The 14,489-nt window shown below is 30.6% G+C and overlaps 1 protein-coding gene and 1 long non-coding RNA gene across 10 annotated transcripts in view; one reads left to right on the top strand and one right to left on the bottom strand.

The window, feature by feature from the left end:
- LOC141457367 (uncharacterized) overlaps nucleotides 1–7,033 on the top strand; it is a 44,185-nt gene extending 37,152 nt beyond the window's left edge. For 3 of the 4 annotated variants that reach the window (XR_012460346.1, XR_012460347.1, XR_012460349.1), the window contains 2 exons: nucleotides 67–196; nucleotides 6,890–7,033. This is a non-coding gene — a long non-coding RNA (uncharacterized lncRNA). The remainder of the gene's footprint in view (nucleotides 1–66; nucleotides 197–6,889) is intronic. The other variant, XR_012460348.1, reaches the window with a different exon arrangement.
- On the bottom strand, nucleotides 626–14,477 carry swm (Zinc finger protein swm). 6 transcript variants are annotated; one of them, XM_074134252.1, is made up of 23 exons: nucleotides 14,272–14,477; nucleotides 11,926–12,044; nucleotides 11,646–11,833; nucleotides 11,414–11,527; nucleotides 11,132–11,307; nucleotides 10,498–10,613; nucleotides 10,259–10,426; nucleotides 9,864–10,115; nucleotides 9,707–9,781; nucleotides 9,389–9,525; nucleotides 9,131–9,310; nucleotides 7,033–7,188; nucleotides 6,709–6,828; nucleotides 6,400–6,501; nucleotides 6,245–6,316; nucleotides 5,415–5,570; nucleotides 5,201–5,320; nucleotides 4,555–4,724; nucleotides 4,331–4,463; nucleotides 4,062–4,222; nucleotides 3,863–3,968; nucleotides 2,951–3,057; nucleotides 626–1,598 (listed from the first exon to the last, which is right to left on the bottom strand). In XM_074134252.1, the coding sequence occupies exons 1-22, from the start codon at nucleotides 14,328–14,330 to the stop codon at nucleotides 2,974–2,976; spliced, it is 2,964 nt and encodes a 987-aa protein (XP_073990353.1). In that variant the 5' UTR covers nucleotides 14,331–14,477; the 3' UTR covers nucleotides 626–1,598; nucleotides 2,951–2,973. The 6 variants fall into 6 exon arrangements, with proteins under 6 accessions (XP_073990353.1, XP_073990354.1, XP_073990355.1 ...); XM_074134253.1 differs by having other exon boundaries at nucleotides 9,716–9,781; XM_074134254.1 differs by having other exon boundaries at nucleotides 9,864–10,088.
- Between the last annotated feature and the right edge of the window lie 12 nt (nucleotides 14,478–14,489).

Raw genomic sequence — 14,489 nt, 5'->3', positions numbered from 1 at the left:
AAGATGCATAACTAAACTGGACTAGTAGTACCAATAAACATGGTAGATTTAGCTTTTGCTTTTCAGGAGCTCGCCTAAAATTAATAGATATTTTCAATAATATTAATAGACAATTAGAGACAAAATTCGTTGAATATTAGGACGCTTGAAAACACAAAATTAGTACCCTAAATTTCTTCAAGTACTGGGTATTGAGGTAATTATATAAATTTTCAGTTTTTCATAATTGGTTATATATTTTTTGCATTGATTCGCAAAAAACTATGGTTTCGATTCGGCTTCACAGTAGATATTTACAGTAGATCAACCAAATGCAGCAACCATTGTTCTACTCAGTAATACTTTTCGGGAATGTATTGCTTTATCTGTAGCTGATAGTGCAATTTTTTCTCCTTGAGTCCTGAACTACTAAACTCAATCCATCTTCGTTTCGATTACCAATTCTATGTAGCCCTTCTGCTCTGCAGTAGAATATATGGTCTCCAATCAGCATCTGCGGATAATAATCATATCGTATAGCCTGAGCTTGTCTAGTACGATAACAATTACTTTAATAAAAAAAATCGTGCAGAAAAATGTGGTAAGGTCTGTTTGGAAAAGAGAAGGATTTTTTTAATAAAGAAAATTCTAAGAATGTGGGTAGTGTTTTATTCTTTAAAGATTCATACTTTACTAAAGTTTCTTAAAAAAAAAATGTACAATTACAAACTTTACCGCACCTGAAAGAAAAACAAGGATTTTTTTTCTTCTTTTACCATCGTACAAATTCTATACACAAGTGTATAATTAATACAAAAAATATAATTTATTTATTTACTATAAAATAATTTATTTACACATTTTTTTTTTTACAAAAAAAAAAGGTTGAACAGAAATCAGTTGAAAATTTACTAATATACACATTAATGGCACATAATTCTTTAATGTGTATTCTTGTCTTAATTCATAACTAGTTTAGAAATAAAATTGTAACACACTGTGCAACGAGGTTGTCAAGAAAAATTCATCAATTATTAAAAATATATTAAAGTATATTATATATCTCTAAAGAAAGAGCCATTAGTTTCTAAATCAAAAGACCAAAGAAACTGAAAATTATGCAACGCTTTATTATCTACTTCATTAACAAAATTGATCCTGATGAATGACAATTTTATATTTAAAAAAATGTAGGTAACAGAATAATTAGGGTTTCACAAATGTGTAGTTATTTACAGTAGATCAAGAGAATGTAGCTATACATTTACAAAATAATTATCGAATTATTATTTACAAATTTATAGATAAATAACACAACAACTTATGTTGTTTGAGAGGGGCCGCGGAAAAAAGTATGTGACGAAACAAATAAAAACTAAATAGGAAAACTCTTCAAAAATAAAAAAAAAAGAAAATAAACGTTCAAGATTTTTAAAAAAATTTACAACTTACAAAATGTTTCAAACATTTTACACTTATATTTATATATATTTACAAACAAAAAAAATATATATATATGTAGGCTATAAGCACTCGCTTAAAATACAATAAAGACATTTACTAAAATTAAAGTCTGTTGCACTGTTGGTGAACTATATACCTCTTGAGATATTATTTCCCTGATAAAACAGAAATACAATCATTTAAGAAAAAATTTGTACAAGATACATGCTACTGGTACATTTAAATGCAGGTATTCCAAGAACTAAGAAATTAAAGATTTTTTTTTGTTTAGTTTTGACGTGAATACGTCTTTAAATTTGCTATCATATGGAGGCAATCCAAAAAACCTAATGGTAACAAAATCGGCATTATAGTTTCGAATCTATCGTCTACATCCAAAATTAAATTAGACCACTGGATAGCTAAAGGATCAAAGATACGATAAGCGAGGACTGAGCCGCATCGCGTGCGGTGGAGGGTGAAGCGCCGCTATTTTGAGATAATTTTGCTGCGTAACGAGGTTTGCAATTAGTATAACTTTTGACTCGGAGAATGCTACGATGTTCGTTTAAGTTTTAATCATCAGTTGTTATCATAATTTATCGATAGTATATAAAACATTAGTGTAAAAAAGTGACAGTGAATATAATAAGGTGTTAGAATAAAAAAATATCAAAAATATATAATGTCGGCCTATACGCGTCGAAAAGCCAAAACCAAATACAGAGATCGTATACGGTTAGAAAGGGCTTCTCAAGAACAATCGAATGGTAATAATAAAACACCATATGACTAAGTCAAGCTGTGCCGGGAACGTAAAAGAATGAATGCGGCCGAGCGGATTAACGACGGCGTCAGTGCATCTGCAGCTGGGCGGTTGAAATTATGCAAGTGGATGATGAAATCGCTTCTACATCGACAACGGACTGTATAGGCATAGATTGTGTTCGATCGTCGATTATGAAGACACATTGTTTCGTCCTAAATACATAAATACAAATATTTTATATACAAAATATAACCCGTTACGTAAACGGATTCACGTACAACACACGGCTGTGTACATGACACAGCCACAGTTTTTTTTTGTTTTTTCTAAGGAAGTTTAACACTTAGGGTTAAACTACAGAGCTTATGCTAAAGGGCTACAAGGCGACCGACACTGTTAACTTACAGTTAAACGAAATTATACATTAAACTATATAACTTTCGATACTTTGTTGAAAATAACGTAAGAAAGTTAAAAAACAAAGAAATCTCGCTTTATCGTTAATCTATTCTAAGAACTTTGTTCCCCCGGGAATTGATTTTAAAAGGGCTCTGGATGAGCTTATCGTTTGCTAAAGTGTAGTGTTGGTTTTAGAATAATTAACCCTAGCCTTTATAATATGAAAGTAATTTGATAAAAATTCCAAATCTAATTCTTTAGATGTGTAAGAGAAATTTGTGTGAATGTGAGATTAAAAAAAAAAGAATTAAAACAACCAATTGGCATTATGATAATATAAAATAAATAAAGCGTACTTACTGGGGTAAAATTATTTACAGTGATTATCGCCTCCAAGTTCTGTCCTCTTCATCTTCATCTTCCTCGTCTTCATTTAGCAAAAAGTCCGGTGACAAAACCCCAACAAACTGTGCAATGAATTAAATGCTTAGAATTGGCAAACGCACAAAATTTTACTGGTAGATTTTACTTTTAATAAGTCAAATTTTTCTCTGCAATATATTTATAAAACAGATTCTACAAGGACTGATCAGACAGTCAATTCCTTGGGTTAATGCTGTTTCGGCAATAGGTCTACTGTGGAACTTACAATTAAAGCGCTAACTCTATTTTTAAATAGACTTAAGGGTTTGGTGCAAGGCTCTTGATACTATACAAAAAGTAAAGTTTAAAAATGTCTAGTTATGATGGAGCAAACACAATGAAACTCCTAAGAAGTGTCGTACATAAGAGACATTAGTTTCATGAAATTCTGAACGGAAAGATACAGTCAAAAACAAAAATCCCGCATGAATTTTCCAGAAATCGCTTTAAGATAGCAAATCTAGCCACACAGCTGGCTCAGACAATATAAAATTGTACTGTGGATCAGGAAAAAGAATAGGAATTTAAATGAATAAAGTATTTGAAGCTGCTTTTCTCAGGATAGATACATGAGGACATGAAACCTCACTTCTAATTGTCCTATTTTATTTTATTTATTAATTTTTTTTGTAAGGAATATATTGCTGAGTGAAAAATTATAAAAACCATTACACTTTACTTCTAGCATTTCGGGTTATCAAGTCTTTATTAGTTACTATGAAGAGGTGCACAGAAACTAATATTCATAAATGGTTACATTTAGTAATGCAGTTTTAATTAGGCAGAACTTCTCGATCTAACAACAAGGCTTTCCTGTATATATAATAGAATAAAATGTAAATAATCTACCTCTTCTTCGTCCTCTCCTTCTAAGATATCTTCACCTATTTCATCTTCTTCCATTACCATTACAGACCTTAGAATAGGAGTAGTTGGTTTTGTTGGTATGCCTCCTCTGTGTAAAATTACATTAAAAATATCAAAATGGCAAAAAAAGATTATGATTCTACTATTTATATGTAAGGAATAAATTCGTAAATTTACTAACCGAATATTATTATTATGAGTTGCCCAAGTCACAGAGAGCACTCGATCATGGAAATTTTTCCCTTTTGTAATAGCTTGTTCAGCTTCTTTCCTTGACTTGTAATTTAATACAAGGGAAGGAGTAGCATCATCTGATATATAGTCCACTATTGCTCCATATTGCTTAAAATATTCAACATATAAAATTTAAATAAACAGAAATAATAAATATAAAATAAAAAAAATGAATGTTTTTTGAAAATAAATAAAAAAATTTGAATAAAAACTTACCTCAAAATGAGTAAGAACATCTGCTTTATCATCTTGTTCATACCCTGATACAAGAACTTTAGTAGGTCTGTGGTCAACGACATTGTGATCGTATGACATACTAGATAAAAACTTAGCACCTCGTCCTCTACCCCTAAAATGAAATTAAAACCGATTTATCCAACTCGGAAGGTAAAGGGGATTGGGTTTTAAGTAACTAAGAAAACAGGGCTAGATTTAAATACCTGACTCTAAGCGTTCCTCTTCCTCTATATGAACCTCTTACTGAAGAAATTCCTAAACTATAAGCCTTTAATTTTAGATCGGCAACTTTTTTCTTAAGATCATCAGCATCTTTTCCTTCATGCTGTCTATTAATTAAATCTAACTCTGCATCTAGAAGTTCACGTTGAACCTAGCAAAAAATAGGCGACACATTTTAATTTAAATCAGACTGAACTAGTTCATCTGGCAAGAAAGAATAAAGTCTCAAAGAAGCGAAAAAGGAGAAAACGGAAATTAATTAATTAATTAAATCTTCTGGATTTAAATTTAAAATTTAAATGTAATAGTGCATAGCAAAAACAGCCGTAGTAAATTGGATGTTCCGCAGCATATTCTCCACATCACACAATGGGCCCTAACTCTAACAAGGAAATCGTGGCCGTTGATGAGCCTCAAGTATGCTATTGCTTTCTGCACTTAAGAGGTTCAATGAGTGTGGTTAATCTGAACCAAGAAGGACATCCCAACCCAGGGCTTCTTATTTCAGTTCGTTAACATGTATCTCGCAACATAACAGAATCACCTCCTTATAAGTCATAATACCAGTAACGTATTCTATTAATATTAATTAAATTAAAAATTTTAGCGGAAGAATCAAATAATTACCTCTTCTCGAGTTTTCTTTACTAGATCTAAGTGTTCTTTAGTAGTGCTGCGTTTAGAGACTTTAGTCAGATTTGCTTTAACAGAATGTTCCAAATCTTTTTGAATCTTCTCTATACTTTCCTGCGATTATAACAAAAAAAAATCATTAAATTTATTCTATAGCACACAAGACCAATATAAACAATCGATTAAAGATTAATATATATATATACACCTGCAATGTTTTTATAGTTGCCATCAAGGTACTTTTTTGTTGCTGTGTTATATTTGATGTTTCCATTCTCTGGATTAAAAGTTTTTGCTGATTCAGTTGTTTGTCTAATAATTCTTGTTTCCGCTTTCTTAAATCCGCATTTAGCTTAATTCCAGCCTGAACAATTTTTATTACAAGACACATTAGGAAGATGATACAGACATTTATGAAATTTGCTGACAATTTTTAAACTGGTATAAAATATAGGAACTGTTTTATTAAACTAATTCCATATTCCAGAAGATTAGAATGCAGTGTTACTGGGGATCAGTAAAAATTATTATTGTTGCTATAAAAAAACAGTTTTGGATAGGTCAGTTGAGGAACATTTTTTATGAAAGCAAATCCTAAGTACAGCTAAGATTTAATTTAGTCCCCAGGATTCTGAAATCTAGACAGTGACCTCCATCCACATTAATCAATCGGATATTTAAATTAAAAAACAGGTTCAATTTTAATCATTAGACTTCTGCATCACACACATTGGATATAACATTTTCATAGTGGTGTACCTGCTTTTGATATTAAACTTATACCTGTTTATCTGAAAGTAATTATCCAAGTAACTCTAATTAACATTCGACATGCAGCCTCTTCGAGTTAACATTTAGTCTTCTTAATTATTGTTTATATGAATACTTAAAATATTTCGTAAGGTTTTTTACTGATTTAAAAAAATTAAATAAAAATTTGAAGATAAACTTCGTTAAACCAACATTCGCAATTTTTTTCAAAATTTAATACGAGCAAAACTAGGAAAATTATGATTGTTAAAAAAAAAAGAAACATACCTTTCTAGCTTCTTCTTGTTTCTTTTTGGCTACAGATACTTCTTCTAATTTCTTTTTCAGTTCTTCGTTTATCTACAGCAAAATTGTATGTCGTACGGTATTGAAACTGATTAATAAAATAAACAGTTTACATAAATGCATTTTTTTTTATTCACCTGCTCTTTATTTTCCACGGACAACGCTTGGGCTATTGTTTCTTTCTTCATGGCCGAAGGGATGTATAAAGTTTTAGACAAGTTATTGTTGACTAAAGTAACCTTTAAAAAATTATTCAATCGGTAAAATAAAATGACAGTTTGATTTTTTAAAAAAAATTATCACTACTTCAAAGTGCCACTATAATCCAGACTAATTTACAATTAAATACAGATACATTATTGTTATAAAGAAAGTTTTGGTTTGAAGAGTTAGTTTCCGTAAGCGAAAAACAAAACAATAAACAGCATTTCTCTAGATGCAAATACCTTCTCTGCTTGCTGAACGGCAGAAGGTTGAATGTTGTTTAAAACTTTTGTAGGAGGGGCTCCAAGTCTATCAAGAGCAGAAGGGCGCGTTGTTGGTATAGTAGAGTTTTCCTGTTTATTCTAAAAATATTATGGTAAATGTCAAAATCAAGACTAAAATATATTTAAACTTTCTTTCCAGAAGATTCTTCTTCTCCACTAATTCTTAATCAAGGCAAAATAAGCATTCAGGATGATTTCCCTCAATGTCTTTCATTGAAGAGAAACAAACAAATATAAATGACAGAACATTTAAAAATTACACTAACACCACAATATACTTACTTCGTTGCTGTTACTGTTGTTGCTAGTAGGATTATACCAATACACCCTAATAAATCTATTATTTAACACAGCTTCGGTACTTTTATAAGCTATATTAGCTTCAGTATGACTTGAAAATGTTATTAATGCAGATTCTGGATCGCCTTCAAAACCAACCTAGAAATAGTATAAAATTAATTTACCTAACAAATTAAATCCTATTAAATAGGTATCAAACAGTCTGTATGTTCAAGGAATTTTTTTTAAAAGTACTTTTAATACAAATATTATTTTGTAAATAATTATAATATTGTTATTATTCAAAAATAAATATTTATTATTACGACGTGACGATTCATTCTTATTCTTTGCACAATTCTTAGTTTTAATTGCAGTTAATTTTAATCAACGTCTTAATAAGGAAAGAGAATATGATAATTGGCAAAGCGTTAAAAAAAAACATCTTCCATTGGGCTCATTTATAATTATGCACAAGTAACGAATACCGATTTGTTCACGCTTGTATTTTCTTGAATAGCGTTAATATTTTCATTCTGGATTTTTTTTTTTTGCAAGGAACATTATTAATTAATGTTACAGACATTTTATATAAATTACTCCTCCTCCTTTTTTCTCTGCTTCGTCTATTACGGCTTTCATCGACTAGTAGAAGTAGCAAACCTACCCTCTCCCACCATGTTGCTAGAATGGCTATTATAGAATTACTGCAGCAAGCAGTCTTGGGCATAAGCGCAAAATTCTATCAGAGTGCGATAAAGCAAGTTCCTCGTTACAGGTTTTCTTTCTAACAGATTGGCTAATTCATACTGTACTACGTTGGTTTCTAGGGAGGGCTTCTTATTGTTGGTCTGTTTGGTGGGAAACCTATTAATTACTTAAGTTACCAGATAATTATAAAATAGAGGGTTGGAGCAGCGTATTGGTTTTAAGCGAGAGATCACACGGTAATGTCTCTTGGTAAGTGAACAAACTGAGGTATATTCTGCACCTTATTTCGGTTGAGCGGATAAGGAACTTTATTTCAAAACGGGCTGTTATCAGCTCGAATAATCAGGCTGCTCTTAAAAAAATGAATTCTTATTTAAAACTTTTTGCCCTATAAAATCGTAAGAATGTACCAGAAAAGATTTTTTTCCCAAATGTTCTTCAAATCTGAATCAAGAACATGTGGGTATTGTGCGAAATAAGCCAACAGACAGATTAGACAAATTAGGCGCATTTTCTTCCTTATTGGTCCGAATCTTTGGTCACGTTTCTCTATAGCTTTCAACAATCGCAGCATTCACCTTCTTTCTTAATAAGCTAGGTTCACTGTCAGCAGTCAAGAATGCTAATTGGAGGGGTCGGGACAGGGTTGATAGTATGATGATATACTTCGTTCACAGATATCTCTTCGATTTCCTGATTGGCTCCCATAAAGGTCATGGTGAGATTAATGGAGACATCGCTACATAAAAAGATTCACTTCTATTTTGCCGAATTAGTTAGACTTATTTGAATAATATTTGTGGATTGTTTGAGCACAAGAAGAGAGGTTCAAGATTTTTGATCGAACAAGACTAACTTTAAATGGGTTTGGGCTGTAAAGTTTCAATACTTTTAAAGCTCTTTTCTACGTTATTTATATCTATTTTTCGTAAATGATGTTTTCTAATATGTAATACAAACTTCTTTTTTCTTTTGAAAATATTTGTACATTAGCTGCAATCATCAAAACAAATAATTAGTTTAAAATAATAATAATATTAATAATGTAATTCAGAAAATAATTATTTAGTTAATATTAAATCTACACAAAACCGGTGATACTAGGATTTTATTAGAGAATCAATATTTCCTATTGAGGTTTTTTATTTAGCTTTAACCACGTTTTTATACATGCAATGCTATTTTCTCGACTATTACTATTTCAATGTAAATAATAAAAAGCTTCTCAAAATTATAGTTTACAGGAATAAGATGAGAATTTAAAACGCATAAAGGTAACAATGATGTAATAAATAATATTTATAATCTTGTATAGAGAATATAGTAAACACGTCGGGTAAATGACAGTTCTATGTGATCTATAAAATGTTGTTTGTTTCCAAAAGCTTACCTGAATATTTACAATTTTGCCAAACTTAGAGAAATGATTATTCAGATGTGTTATGTTATTTGCTCCTTGGGGAACTTTCTTCAATTGCAAAGAAGTGTTACCACCCTTTTGTGTAAATGGTAGCCGCTGAGGTGCGTTAAATCCACTTCCTTTTGTTCCATCATTTGCTCCCATTCTTACCTAAAGAGTAGCCAAAATTACTTGGAAATTCTACATAATAAGTGTAAAGTAAATAAAACAAAAAATATATTTACATACATTATTAATCTCTGAGTTAACATTAATACTAGGTCTCTGGTGTCTAAAATGAGGACCAGTCACAACATTGATTAGTTCTCTTTGATGAGGAGGGAAATTTCCTCGTCCCAGGCCACCTCTTGCCATCCCTCTAGCAACTATTTGCACCAAAAAAGAACTTTTAGTGATTCCATAAGATTTCAAGTTTGTTAAACTTTTTTAAAAATATAAAGACAAACAAAGAAATAGATTTAAACAATTTTTTTTTCTTATTAAAATGTATTTAATAAAAAATATTACAACTAATAGAGAAACAAATAAAAGTTTATAACAACTTACTGAGCCCACCTCTAAATTGCGGAGGCCTTGACCACATTCTGGGTTCCATGCTTGGAGCATCAGGATTATACTCAACTAAAAGATAAATAATTAAATGTGATAAGTGCGATTTTATAAAAATAAAATAGGAGATATCTAATAAAAGAAAAGTGATTACCTAAAGGTACTGGTGGTGGAGGAGGAGGTGGAGGTCTGATGGGTGGATGTGAAGCAGCCGGATGTCGTAAGGAACCCGTCAAGTTAGGTGGTGGTGGCTGTGACATTATTGGTGCTTGTGGTGTAGGACCACCATTGTATATTGGTACATTGACATCCTCAAGTATAACAGGATCAGTACCATGATCGTATGGACACAGATCGCCACGCATACAAAAACCTTTTTCTTTAAAACAAGGCAGAAGTAAATTAACTACAAAGAAGAGTAAGTGTTTTAACATTTGGGTAAAATTTTCTTTAAAAATTTTAGGACCTATTAACTGCAAACTTAAAAATATTATAAATAAGAAGGTAATTTAAATCCAAAACACAGTAACATTTAACTAAATATCTCACCATCAAAATCACGGCATCTCCTTGCATTAGAGAAATTTTGCATTTCCGGTGGAACTGCAACAACGCTTTGAATATTTTGTGCAGGAGGAGGTAAGCGTAAATCCAAGTCTCCATGAGAAGTGTCTCGAGGCGATATTCCTGCAGCAACATCTTTCCTTTCTCTTGAGTCTGTAAATTGTAATTAAAATATTACATTTTTTATAGTTTTTCCTTGAAATCGTAATAAAATATATACATACCTAGTGGGGATCTAGATCTTGAACGAGGTGGGGATCTATTTCGATATCGAATCCTTTTACTCTGCGGTGATCTTGATTTGGAATATCGTCTTACTGGAGATTTAGAATAAGACCGCCTGAAAATATAATAAGTTTTGAATTTCAACTATTTAGATCATTGATATCTATTTAAAGTAATTAATACGAAACAGTTGAAACAAATTATCATTTTAAATATCCGAAAAGAAACACTGAGAATCTCAAAGGCCTCTATCGCCTTAACTTGCTCCATTTTTGGTCATCCTATGGTTTCCGAGGGTAAAAAATGCAAAAGCGATATCACAGTCAGCAAATCAGTTTAGGTACTGTTATAAGATCTTTCGTAACGTTCTCAATCTTCTTCTTAAAATGTCCTCTGTTTATGAAGAAATTGGCTATCACCTCATAAAATTTATTAAAATCCTAGCCAGATGTAAGAGCTCAAAGATCGTGCCCGAGTCTCACACATCATTGGGCATGTCGCCAGTTTCTCGAAACTTGTTACCCGTTCTACTACTACAATAAATCATAATCACTCAAGCAGAAACTTTGCAAGAGCTCACAAGAAAAATCAAAATGTAAAATATTTGTTTGATCGTAAATTTAAACTAAATACCTTCGTTCATATCGCCGACTAGGTGGCGGACTCTTGTTACGCCAAGCTCGAGCTCTATCTCTCTCCCTTGATCTTGACCTTCTTCTGTCAAAAGATCTCGAACGTGATCTTCTTCTGTCGCCAGGAGATGCTGAAGAACCCCTCCTACGGACTCGCCTACTTCTATCCTCTTTATCCTGTGAAGAAAAACAAAGCCAATGTGTGACCCAAAGTTGATGAATCATTTACTATATCATGTAAATTGTGATTAATTTCAAAAATATGCAAGTTTTCGATACATACTGAATCTGTTTTACGTATATGGCGATCAGTTTGTTCTCTCCTGCCAGTGGCGGTTGCTAATAAAACACATCCTAAACTATTACTGTTTTGTGCACTGGCCAATATTGCTGCGTTCTTAAAATTAAAAGTAAAAATGAATTCAATGGATAGAAAAAGCAATAATGAATGCAGAATAACAATTCTGATTTTTTTTTTTTTCTAATCTAAAAACTAAAAAATCATTGAAATTTACAGGTTCTTTTGTCGTTTTCTTTTCTGATTCATCATGAGAGTTGGAAATTGGCAACGGATCTCTAAGATCCACATCGACAGTTGTTTTTGTTACTGGTGGTGGTGACAGATGTGCTTGAACATCTGCTGTAGAATCAAATACCTGGGTTTCCAATGTTTTAAATAATAAATTCACAAACCCTTGAGTCTCTGAAAGAAAACAGTCAACAGTTAATTAAACTTCTGCCATTCATCCAAGATTTATGTAAATGTAATTATTTTCAAAAAAAAAAATCAAAAACCTCTTTGTAGAAATACTTCCAACTGCTCCAACATACTAGTTCGCAACTCTTCAACGGGTTTATCCTTTTTAACAAGTGCGTATACATATTTGGCCAGAGCAGCAGGGTCCGCATCACATCTAAATTGAAAAGCGACAAAACAAAAATAAGTGGCATAGCGTCTACAGTAATAAACGATAACTATTTGTACAAAAGACAACCTGAGAGTGGTCTAGAAACAAACAATGAGCTTATAAACGAAAATAATACTTTCCAAACGAAAAATTAAATGCAATCATTTTACGATAATTTTACCCTGAACAAGAAATAATTTAAATCTAAAAATTATAACCAAATATTTCACAGGAAAACCAATTAATACATAACCAACGGCTCATAAAAGTTTGACTATAATAAATTATATTTCATAAAACTAAATTAAAAACTCGCTATTTTTTTAACATCCTTTTTATTGCACAAATTTAACGTATCTTTCACTATGTAAAAAAGTGAAAAGGTTTTAGCAGAATTATTAAATTTGAATCGCTTCACAAATTTAGTAGCAATAATTTTTGTTTCAAGTACTTTATAGCTTTTATCGTTTACTATTTTTTATTACGTAATTTTGATGAAACAGTAAGTGGTCCTCTAAATATAGTATTCACAAGCAGACCTCCCGCCTCGCGTTTCTTTAAGAGAATTTTCTATAATCTCATAAATGTTGACGAAATTACGTAAAAAATATTATAGATTTTTAATAAGAAAACTACTAAAATTTATTTTTTACAATTTTGTTACTTTTAAGCACAACTTTTATTATACAAATAACTCAGTTAAAACCTTATCTAGTAAAATTAAACTTTTTTAATTCCCAAACTTACATGAATTACACTGAATAAATGAAGATAGGACATATCTCCTAAAATTTATAATAACATCCACCCATGAATGTTTCGAATTTACTAGGAATTTTTCATATATTAAGTGAATGCATAAATGAGTTAATACCTCTTTCCAAATCAAATCATATTATTAACTTTCATTGTTTTTTAATTTTCAACACGTTTCATTTATTTGTCTTTTAGCATTGCACAGATAAATATGATATCCCACATTGGCTTAAACTTAATTCATCAAAAACGAAAGATAAATCACGTTATGTTATTCTTAAAAAAATAAGGTAGTTATAACCTTTACATTTAGCAGTTACAGAATTTTTCGTTATTATTTTTTTAATGCTCTTCTTGAAAGCAAAAAATTTTTAAATAAGAATGTTCATTCAACTCCCATAAAACTTCTTATTCGCATATCAATAAATTTAAACTTAAACGTTTAGTTTAACAATAAGTTAAACTACTACTTAGATTATTATTAAAAATTTTTATTCTCGCTTTGTGAAAAATAAAAAATTAATAATATATTCAAGAGAGGAATTGTTGCAAAACTAAAAACAAATAGGGTATAAAATGTTATCTTCATGAAAAACTCAGAGCGTCTCTTTGAATCAAATTAATGAGAATAAGCCTTTAAAAGCAGAAAAATGTACAATTACTTTTCAAGACTTTTGTATTCGTAATAAGCAAATCTTAAGAAAGACAAAGTAATTCCAGAGAATAATTTGTTATTTCAATACTGGAGTAAAACTTTCAAATAAACCAGAGAAAGGTTAGAAGTATGAATTGATTAAACAAGAGTAAAATGCTTTTATCCAAATGATGAACTTTTATTATTATAAATTACCATTTTTTAAAAAAAGTTAAATTTCTACTGTTACTTTTTTTAATCTGCCTACCAGTATGTAGCTTAAAAAACCCATGAGGCCACTGGGCTATCCTCATAGAACGCCGCGCGTCATTTTCACAAATGTGCGTATAATATACAATTATTTCAAATCTATCTTAAGCGTTCTTAAAAATTTTATTTTTTAATTTGAATTTCTATTGTAACCATATAAGCGCTTGTATAATTGCAATATATATATATATATATACATATACATATATGTATGTATATATATATATATATATATATAAACTGTATGTGATCTGCGGAAGTATTTTTTTTTAATCTGAAAGTGCATTAAAATGGAATAAGTAAACATTTTATTATTTGTACATAGAAAGTATAATTTAAAAAAAATCTATCGTGAGATACAGTAGCAGTACTTAGTTTGAGTTTTCGCATATTGTATGATAACAATACCGAGCATTGTCTCATAAGAGCTTGTTCTCTCTTCAGACAGCATACACATACAAAAATATAGATAACCGAAATGTTTAAAAATTTAAAAAAATTGCATTCTACTACTGCATCTGTTGGATATCTCAAAAGCAGTTAAGTATATAACAAAAAAATTGGCCTACATACAGAGGTTCTAATTTTGCTGTTAACCACGTTTTGAAACTTTCTGGATCTTCAATAATCATGTTTTTTTAACAATAACTAAACTCTTTATTTCTTAATTTGGCAAATTTGTTCACAGTACAATAGTTCACACAAGCTAAAACTCAACTTAATAACAACTACGGATAGTTTCCATTACCACAGCCTCCATATCATGGTCATATGTTATATTTCAGTCTTCC

This window comes from Rhodnius prolixus, unplaced genomic scaffold (genome assembly GCF_049639745.1).
Source record: "Rhodnius prolixus isolate KJV_2025 unplaced genomic scaffold, Rpr scaffold_10, whole genome shotgun sequence".
NCBI classification, from domain to species: domain Eukaryota; kingdom Metazoa; phylum Arthropoda; class Insecta; order Hemiptera; family Reduviidae; genus Rhodnius; species Rhodnius prolixus.
This window is presented reverse-complemented; position numbering and strand designations above follow the sequence as displayed.